At 32.2% G+C, this 10,992-nt stretch overlaps 1 protein-coding gene across 10 annotated transcripts in view; it reads left to right on the top strand.

The window, feature by feature from the left end:
- Positions 1–10,992, top strand: part of LOC124949037 (tyrosine-protein phosphatase 99A) — a 337,582-nt gene that overhangs the window by 314,258 nt on the left and 12,332 nt on the right. For 6 of the 10 annotated variants that reach the window (XM_047493532.1, XM_047493531.1, XM_047493530.1 and 3 more), the window contains exons 2-5: positions 1–83; positions 7,094–7,294; positions 7,603–7,883; positions 8,082–8,338. The exon at positions 1–83 is cut by the window's left edge. In XM_047493532.1, the coding sequence (XP_047349488.1) occupies positions 1–83; positions 7,094–7,294; positions 7,603–7,883; positions 8,082–8,338 (822 nt within the window). The remainder of the gene's footprint in view (positions 84–7,093; positions 7,295–7,602; positions 7,884–8,081; positions 8,339–10,992) is intronic. The other 4 variants (XM_047493528.1, XM_047493527.1, XM_047493526.1 and 1 more) reach the window with 1 other exon arrangement.

The following is a 10,992-nucleotide window of genomic DNA, read 5'->3' as shown; positions in this document are numbered from 1 at the left end:
GACGTACGAGCAAACAACTACTTACGTCGTTCCCGGATCTTCTTCTTCCCCTTCGACGGAGAACAAGACCGACCTTTATAAAGGTAAAATCTAAATATGTGTGTAAATATGTCCATTTGTATCTCTCTCTCTCTCTCTCTCTCTCTCTCTCTTTCTGTATTTGTGTGTGTGTGTGTGTGTGTGCGCGCGCGTGTATTACACGAGTATATAACTTCAGAACGACGTTCATCGAACGTGAGTTTCATTTTGAAAAGTCATTTTCTCGTCTGTTCTTCGTCTAGCATTGTTAACGATCGATCGATCGCACGTTTATGTGAAAAGATATACCGGGTGTTTTGAGATAAGTAGTCTTACGTGAATGTAGTACTACGTGATGAGTATTACGTTTTCCATTGTCCGTTATCTTGAGTAAGATTTCTTGAATTGCGATATATATAAATATAACTGCAATGTATATGTTATATATATATATATATATATATATATATATATATATATATATATATTCATATATCATGACTTACAAACGTAATATATATATAGTGTACGTGTGTGTGTATACTAAAATGAATTGTAAATACAATTTTTGTAATAATGGCTTTCTCTCTCTCTCTCTCTCTCTTTTCTTTTTAACACATCGAAATCAAATCATCAAATCATCAATCAATGCATATATACTTTATTGACTGCTAATAGGAAAAGCGAAAACAGGAAAGACTGAAAGTTTCTCGTTATGTGATTAAAACAAAACACCCGTTTTCTCTTAGACATTAACGATTTATTTTCTTCTTACATTCCTATCATTTTAAATACATATATATATATATATATATATATATATATATATATTATATTATATTATATTATATTATATTATATTATATTATATGTATATAGAAATAGAGAAGGCAAAAACTTGGACTCACAAGCCTGTCGCAAGATTTACCAGTCTTGTAATCGACGCTTAACTCATTTCCCGTTCCGTCTTGATTTCGAGGAACGAGTTGCAGCGTGTATTACATTTCTCATATATATAATACAATATGTGTGTGTATGTGTGTATGTATATATATATAAATATATATATACATAGATATAAAATACGGATGTATGTGTCTGTACAACGTTATAGGTAAGATCGATACGGAGAGTGCGCGAGCGAGTCAACGCTTAACAAGCATCGCGTAGATGCACTTTGTTTCTCATTTCTTTTTCATCTCCTTCGTTGTCTCCTTCGTTTTATTATTTTCTTATCATTATTTTTCTTTTTCCTTTTTGTTCTCTATTGTTTAAAAAAATTTTTTTATTCATTTCTTTTTCTCTCTTCTTTTCTCATATACATATACATATACATATACATATATATATATATATGTATATTTTGTTTTGTTTTGTTTCATTTATTCAATCATTTTTTTATTTTCATATTTATTATTTTCCTCCTTCTTAACGAAACGAATGTTACGCGTTAACTTACGTAAACTCCTCACATATCTTATATTTATATAAAAATCTTTTATAATGACGAAATCTCGTATATACCATCTTCCTCATAATTCATCTACGTTCCATATTATCTTCCATTGTTTTCCCCCTTCGATCGAAGAAAATGCAGCTTGTTAATTTTGTTTACGGCAGTCTACCTATTTATCCCCGAGGTCTTTTATTTATCTTGAATTTTCTTCTTCATTTTTTCCTCAAAATAAAGAATTTTATATATATATATATATATTTTTTTTTTTTTCGAATACATAGATATTTTCCTTTTTTTTCTTTTTCTTTCTTTTTTTCTTTCTTTCTTCATTTCTTTTTTACTTTATGATACATTTAAATAGCCTAAAAGTGCTTTGAAATGCTAATAATTCTCGATAAGATATATAATTATGCATCATTATAATAAAGCACATTAACTAAAACCTATAGAAATAATAAAATCTTACGGAACTTTTTTTTTTTTTTTTTTTTTTTTTTTTTAATATATTCGAATCACGTTAACGTTTGGCAAAAAAATTCATACAAATTCTATTTTTACGCTCTAGTTTCAAGGTCGACTCCTCTCCCATGAGTTTGATTCCCATGAGTTTTAAGAAGATGATAACCTTCGTAGTTGTATCGAGCAAGGATAGTCAACGATACGCATACAACTAACATATAACTAGATTTTAAAAATGAAGGTTAATCATTCAAGGATATATTTAAAACAATATGATTTTAATTTCATCGAAACAAGTTTGTTATTATGAATTCGTAAGGGTTTAAAATAAAAAGTAACGATCGGTATGTAGTTCGATTGTAGTTGCGTTGAGAACATAATACCCTCTCTCTCTCTCTCTCTCTCTCTCTCTATCTCTCTCTCTCCACCTCTCTCTATCTCTTACTCCCTTTTACAGATGGAGAAGCAGGTACATACACCTCGGCCATTTCTTATCAACTGTTCCTTTCACTCGCGAACCGTTACTCACTGCAAGCCGATCCAAATAAAGACTCTTTCGCCTACTTCGAAGCTCTCCAACTTGCTTTAAACCACGAGTAACAGACATACATATATACATAAAACGCATACATTAACATGGAGAGTACGGTTAAACTGTGGAAAACAATAATGCGTTTCTCGATTTCCCTCCTGGGGGTCTTTCACTCCCCATTTTGACATTCCAGGGCAGCTCGTAAAATCCATCTTTCTCTTTCCCTACCTCCCTCTTTCCCTCTCTCACTCTTTCTCTTTCTTCTGTATTTCTCTATCTCTATCTTTTGCCTTCCCTCGTTTAAAAACCATTCCGTGACGGCTCCGGTGTAACGATAACATCTCTCTCCCTTTTACCAGGTCAGTTTTCCCGTGAGCACACGGTCATTTTGAAGAAATGATTAGGAAGGAACAAGGCGAATCGGTAGCTTTATCTCGTTCCCTTTTATACCTTACCATGCACATCTTCTTCGATTACTTCGACTGATTAAAACGAGAACAATCTGGCCTTCGAAATCTAAAGGAAATAGAAAGAGTATGAAAGAAATAACAAAGAAAATCAATTTTCAATCTTATATCTCCGTCAGTAATTTTCCACAAGTTACAATATTTTTTTCTAATTTCAAAGACTTATCCGTATCAATTTAAACTATCCTTTTTCTATTATATATTATTCATAATACATCATTATATTACGAATATACGAGATTCGTATTTATTACGCGTTCATTCACTTGCATTACTGTATTATGCATTCGATTATTTCGATTATTTAATTATTCTCATTGGACGAAGCAAATGGTTTAAGGAGTAAATGGCGTAACATTCTTCTTCTTTTTTTTTTTTTTTTCTTTTCTTTTCTTTTCTTTATCGTTACGATTATCTCAACGTTATTTTGATTATCTCTTAATTCAATCATTGTTCATGTTGAAAATAAGCTAACGATAAGCTATTTTTTCCTGTTTTTTTAATCTTTTTTCCTTTCTTTCTTTTTTTTCCTTTTTCTTCTCCATCTTTTCTATACACATCCACAATGTTTTCTTCTTACGCGCTTTCTCTCGCGAGTTTTATGCACCCAATTCAGAGCTGCTAAGCTAAGACACGCGGAGGTTAGTAAGCCGGTCGTAGTAAGGATGTCACACGACAGAAAAACGATCTTCTCGAGACGTCTCTCGCGTCCCCATGACTTCCTTTACACTTAGTTACAGTCGTATCTAACTCGAAGAAATTATACGAATATCCTGGAAAATTATTCTAACTTTCTCCGATTAGGATAAGGACTTTCTAACAAAATATGTATATGTATATGTATATATATATATATATATATATATATATATATATGTATCTATCTTAATCGTTTAAGAAAAACAACATAGGAGGAACAAATTCGTTTTACATAATTCGATTTGATCAAATATTCCATGCTCGTTCGAGCGTAACGAACGCACGAGGAACGTAGTAACCTCGATTATATAGTCCTATATATAGTATATATATATATGTTTATATATATATATATATATGTATCTATGTATGTATGTATGTATGTATGTATGTATATTTACGTTCTTAATGGCCCTTCTTACGAATCAAGAATTCAATGAGTCGCCTTTACAAGATCAAACACCTTGGTCCTTTTTCTCTTCTTTTTTCTTTTTTTTTTTTTTTATATGTATTGTAAATCGACGTGTATATATGTATATAAATCGACGTGTGTTTATCTCGAATCTCTAACTGTTTTTTCTTTTTTTTTTTTTATCTCAATTAATTTGATTTCTAAAAGATTTCAATTTACAAACAGGTAAATCTATTTATCGTTTGCTTTACACGTGTACATATCATTAGTGTTGTTTCAATTATTATACTTTTTATTTTTTTTTTCTCCGATTTCTTATCTCTCTCTTTCTCTCTCTCTCTCTCTCTCTCTCTCTCTCTCTCTCTCTCTCTCTCTCTCTCTCTCTCTCTCTCTCTCTCTCTCTCTCTCTCTCTCTCTCTCTCTCTCTCTCTCTCTCTCTCTCTCTCTCTCTCTCTCTCGATCTCTACGATGATGTCATTTTACAAACGAGAGGGTATTAAAAAAAAAAAGGAGAAAAAAAAAATACTTGCAAGTCCGTATTCGAGATGTATGTGCAACGTACGATGAGTTGCAGCAGGACGATTGACCTTGACTATGCCTCACCATCCTCGTAATCATATTCATTTTTCACCTCGTCCGTAATACGAGTACGGATCCCTGTAGTGCGTGCGGAGGCTCAGCATGACATCATCCGGTTGCAGCTCACAAAGGTTATGCCCGATCGTCGAGTCTGCGCGTTATGTTCCTTTGCCTTCTCCGTTCTTCGTTTCTTCTCCGCTTGGACGAATCTGGGCGTAATGGTTTGCCTTCTGTGTTGTTCTCTTAAATAGAGACGAGAATGGAAATTGTTTCATTGACATTTTGAAAGAGAGAGAGAGAGAGAGAGAGAGAGAGAGAGAGAGAGAGAGAGAGAGAGAGAGAGAAAAGCCTGTCTCGAAACCTCTCACTCCCTTTTAGTTTTCTTCGTTAATTCGTACGAATTTGTTTTTATTTTATAACGCATTGTTATAAAATCGAAAGGAATTTGTCGAAGCATTTGAGAAAGATTTTAATTAAAAAAAATAATTCTTTTTATTACATTAATACTTATATCAAAATTATTTTTATAACAAACATTATAACGTGATTCACGTTAGCATGTACTAATTGTTTTATATATTGATATATATATATATATATATATGTATATATATAAATGTACGAAATGGAATTGAGCGTGAAATTTTATATCAATCAGCGATAATCTACTTTTGATATTGTGAAGTTTAACAAATATTTGAAATGAAATAGACGAAATCTTTTATTTCGTTTATTTAATCAATAATGATTATCTTCAGTGATAGCGCTCTTTCATATCTATCGGCAGGTGTTATCTATTTCTAATATAGTGAGATATTCATAAATAATTAAAAGAAAATAGTTGAAATCTTTTATTTTGTCTTTTAATTGAGAATGATTATCTTTAATGATAGTCAACGCGTTCGTTCACGTTTTCGTTGAATAAAACAGGTCGGCGGAATCGACGTGACAGTTGTAGACAGCGAAAAACGAGACGAAGCACTACTCGTACCTATAATCGAAGTAAATCGATACGTCGTCTTCTTTCTTCTTCGTTGCCTCTCTTATACTTTTTATTTTTCTTTTCTTTCTCTCTCTCTCTCTCTCTCTCCTTTTATTTATTTTTTTTGATATCAGTTCTCGCTCGCACCCACTTGTTCGCGAGAGAACAACCAAGCGAAAATGATGAATACGTATACCAAAACAATGTCAAAAACTATTCTTATGTAAGACTGTATCTGTATATGTATATATATGTATATGTATATGTACATATATATATATATATATATATATATGTATATCAGTATGTATGTTCGTTCGACGATCGGTTAGGTATTATATGGCGGGCATTTACAGGAGCTCGAATCGATTTGCACGGTTAATTAATTTCGAGCTTCATCTAACAGCCTCGAACCTTTATTATTTTTTTCTTTTTTATTTTTTGTTTTTTTCTTCTTTCCTATTTTTTTCTTATTTTTTTTTTTTTTTTTTTTTTTTAATTTCAAAACTAAGATCACGTTACGTCGAAGCACCGAAGGTGTCAATCGTGCCACGAGATAATATCGATTTCGTCGAAGTTTGTCATTATTCTTTCCGTTCGTTTAGATATTACTAAAACGGTTTATTCATTTGACGTGAATAACTTTGAAAATATAATATTTCTCTTTTAAACAAAGGAAATAATATTTCGAGTATATTGTTGATTGTACGAAGAGGATAAAAAGAGGTTTTTTGAACTAGCTAAGAAAAATGTATGATGCATATTTTTTCAGTCCATTTCATTTTTCCATGCCTTTGTCATTCTCTCTCTCTCTCTCTCTCTCTCTCTCTCTCTCTCTCTCTCTCTTTCTTACTCTCCCTTCTAGTAGGGAAAACTTAAAACCGATAAATAAAGCGGAAAGCTTTTTCTCCACGCACAGAATATGCAGTACCAGTTTTAAAGGAGCTCCACTCCTGGTTCCATGTACCAAAATGAATAGCGTCTAGTTGCTTGTCGGCACGAGGGGTCTGAGAAGACACTCGAGGTCGTTATTAATTATTCAGTCTTCGGTCGTCGGAACTTCGCACTTGCCTTTGTATGTGGAAGATTGGAAGGCCATCTTAGAAAATGACGAAAAAAAGAAGAAAAAGAAAGAGTAAAAGAAAAAGAAAAAGAAGAGGAAGAAGGAGGAGAAGAAGAAGAAGAAGAAGAAGAAGAAGAGGAAGAAGAAGAAAAAGAAGAAGGAGAGTTGCCGGAAAAGACTTTGCGAAATGCTTCGCATTCTTTCTTTTTTTTTTTTTTTTTTTTTTTTTTTTTTTTTTTTTTTTTTTCCTTTTGTCAATGCGAAAATACTAAAACGCGATAATCTAAACATTAACTAAAACGCACGAGTTCAACGACGTTGAAATATCATCATATGTCATATCATCATATATATATATATTGAAATTTATTTTGTCATCAATGTCCGCAATATCTAACTTTAATTTCCTCGGAAATTTTGTTTCAGTGCCAACGAAACCCCAGAATTTCACGTCACGTGGAATAACTTCGACTACCATAGAACTGTCATGGTCCGAGCCAGAAAGTGCCAACGGCGTTATAACCGGGTACCGTGTTTATTATTTGCATTCCAATTACACCGACGTTCAAACTCTCAAGATATATGACAACAGCGGGCCTAACGTTGAATTTGTATTAAAAGATTTAGGTAAGTATGAGTTAAATCGAGCTTAACGATTATAACATTTGTTAATAAAAGAGAGATAAAGATATTGACTGTGGGGGGGGGGAGGTAGTAGGAGAGGGAGGGGGGAAGAGAGAGAGGAAAAAGGATTACCAAGATAAGAATAGATACGTGTTATCATTGTATTAATATTAATCGTTATGATTAGTGTAGAATATTGTAGATAATGAAGATGCACATATCTTTTGATAGTTAATAATTAAAAAAAAAAAAAAAAAAAAAAAAAAGAAAAGAAACAAAAAAAAATTGTCCTTATCTATTTTCTACTTTAGATCCTTACATCGTCTACGATATATGGGTGAAAGCTTACACGTTGAAATACGAGGGTGAGCCTTCCGGTCACATTATTCGTAGGACCGACATCGCTGGACCAAGCGAGCCACAAATTTTAAATTTGACTTGCCAATCGCATGATTCAGTTTATATTCAATGGGCAAGGCCATCGATCTTTTGGGGATCCGTCGATTATTATTACATCAATTATCGTATGGAAACAAGTCAATATTATGAGGAAATCGAATTAACAGCCGAGAAGAATCATCTTGAAAGTGGCGTAAGAGAGAATAGTAACAAATTTTTTTTTTCCTTTTTTTTTCTTTTTTCTTTTTTTTTTTTTTTTTTTTTTTTTTTTTCCCCGTATATATATATATATATATATATATATATATATATATATATATATATATACAATTTTACAACTCAACAGATTAAGAATTAATTTAATATTTCGAATATGTATTTGTTTCTTTAGATGATCGTACCAAATTTAACGATGAACACGGTTTACGAGTTTATCATACGTGGAGCAACGAAAAGTACAATCAACGATCGATTGATTATACAAGGAGAAAGTTCTGCACCACGGAACGTTTTGGTTACTCATGACTGCGATAAGATTCCACCGTTAAAACGTCGTAGCAGCAAGGATCTCAGTGCTAGTGTGATAGCCGGCATGGTTTGTGCTTGCTTCGCCGTCATGCTAGCGATCACAGCCTTCGTTCTCTGGAAGTAAGAATCATCCTCTTCTACATAACTCGATATAGTTATACCTATTCGCATTCGTATTAAATATATCAGGTTTATCTTGTTTTATTAAATTATTTATTTATTTATTTATTTCTCTTTTTTCTCTCTCTCTCTCTCTAAATAAAATAAATACTTTCTCATAATATCTTCATTATGAACGTAACAAACAGGAGATTCGTTCAAATGATATCACCTTCGAAAAAATTTTCTTTCGTCGAAGAAACAAAAAAAGAAAAAAAACAAAAAGCAAAAAATACACTTTAAAAAAGTATCGTAAAATCGGTCTGTCGAAAAAGTAACTGCGTCTTGTATAATAATTATCATTGAAATAAATAAATAAATAAATAAATAAATAAATTTTCGACGCTCTTCGGATAGGCCGATGTTATTGAATAAACATTAAAGAGAAAGGAAAAAAAGAAAAAGAAAAGAGAAAAACAAAATGAAAAAGGAAACAAACAATTTCATCGAGAGGTACATTGTGAAAGTATATCGTAAAATGTAAATCTGAAAATCACATGAGATATAATAACCTTCAGCTATCAGATTCGCAATACGTATGTACATTGCCGTTGCCGCTGTGAGAAATGTTGGCAGTCTTGGGAAAGATCATGCGCGCGTGATCTCGTACGCGTGTATATACGAGGAGCATTCTCTTTCAGTCTCCTCAAAGCATTCGTCGTGGTCGGCTCGAGTCACTGTTTTTTTTTTTTTTTTCACGATACGCGAACTAATCGTTGCTTATGGTGGAAGGAAAATGTTAACGGGGACGGCAAACGATTTTAGAAATGTCGTTAACGTTGTCATCTATCCATTTCATTTTCTCATTTTACTGTCCCCCACTTTATATACTATTACTTTCTGTCTCTATCCCTCTATCTATCTCTCTCTCTCTCTCTCTCTCTCTCTCTCTCTCTCTCTCTCTCTCTCTCTCTCTCTCTCTATCTCTCTCTCTTTTTATAACATCGTCTCTCACGCTCAGCCTATCTCCTTATCGCTAGTGATAACAGACGGAGTTAGAACGACGTGTATATACTAAGGCTTCTTCTTCTTCTTCTTTTTCTTCTTCTTCTTCTTCGTACAGTCGATAACCGTCGTCGTATTCGCGAGGAATAATCTTGAGTGAGAGAGACACCGAATTAAATTGAAAAAAAAGTGGAAACGAAAAGAAAGAAAAAAGAAGAGAAAAGAAACGAATAAAGATTAAAGAAAAAAAGAAACAAAAAAGATAGAAAGTAAAAAAAAAAAAAAAAGTAAAATAAAATAAAAACAGAGAAGTGTCATATGTGTGTTTCAAATTGTACCGATATAATCATTTTGAATTCTAAATAAAAGGAGATATCGTTATATGTGTGTATGTACTATATAGACGATGATGATGGCCAAGGATGATCTTTCAAGGATTACGTTCTAAATGGGATCATTTTTGGGTCAGGGACGTGCGTTTACATGTTGGAACACCCTAGGTCTTCCTTTTTCTACTTATTCGAGTTCTTCTTCGAGTTTTCGTCATTCCTACTGTGTGATTTATATTTTAATTAGTGATTAAAATCAAATAACTATTAACGTGTGTCTTTGCAATGGACCCTTGGAAAAGCTACGAAACGAAATGAAGAAGTTCCTTGATCTGTAAGTTTTCTCTCTCTCTTTTTTTTCTCTTTCGTTTCCTTTGTTTTTGTTTTTTTTTTATACTTTTTCTTTTTTTTTCTTCTTTTTTTTTTTCTTTTTTTTTTTGTTCCACTTCTGTCATTTAGGATAACGAAAATATGAATTAAATGTCATTCTTCTTGAATTCGAAGGATTTCTATGGGAAATAAATTTTATTATATATAAAATTTATTAAAAGTAATTATAATATAATTGGTTTTTTTTTTTTTTTCCTTTTTTTTCCTTTTTTTTTTTTTGATCAATTCTCAAAGTGACGTAATAAAATTACGTACGTTGAAATACTCATTACATGAGTTTTCATTTGGATCGTATGAATTATGCCGATGAAGGCTTATACGATTCATCGGAGAGCGTATAAATGCGACGTCGCGTCGTTTTCCCACGAAAATCGAGGTGCCACTAACACATACTAACATTGTACTCGCGCCCGCGCCGGACGCGAGTTAATACCTTACTAACCGGTTACAAATATAGTCATTCGTGTTTTCATGACCGAACGTTCCTGACCGGTTTTTTCTTTTTCTTTTCTCCCACCCCCTGTTTTTTTATTTTTTTATTTTTTTTTTTAATCCGAAAGCAACGTATAAATCATAAAAATATAAATCATATAAATGTTTTAGATCGTATAATTATTTGTCTTGTTCAATTATTTTAAATCTTGTTATCATGATTTAAATTAAGACTTTTAAATCCACGATGACACTTCACTATTCGCACCGGTTTATTTCATTCGTCTCTATTTTTTTTTCCACTTTACCATTCGTACCCTTTTATTGAACGATTTAATCGATATCCCGATATCGCTGTAAACGTAACGCGCAATATTTCTAACTGTTTCTTTCTACGAAATTCAGTTTGTATTGTGTTAATAACTGTGTTTGTTGTACGTTAATAACGTTATAAACGGTATATCGCGTATCGGGTGACTGAAAGAAAAAAAAAAAAAAAAAAAAAAAAAGAAAAAAAAA

The sequence above is a fragment of the Vespa velutina genome, chromosome 5 (assembly GCF_912470025.1).
Source record: "Vespa velutina chromosome 5, iVesVel2.1, whole genome shotgun sequence".
In the NCBI taxonomy this organism is placed as follows: Eukaryota; Metazoa; Arthropoda; class Insecta; order Hymenoptera; family Vespidae; genus Vespa; species Vespa velutina.
The sequence above is the reverse complement of the archived record's forward strand: the minus strand, read 5'-3'. Positions and strand labels throughout refer to the sequence as shown.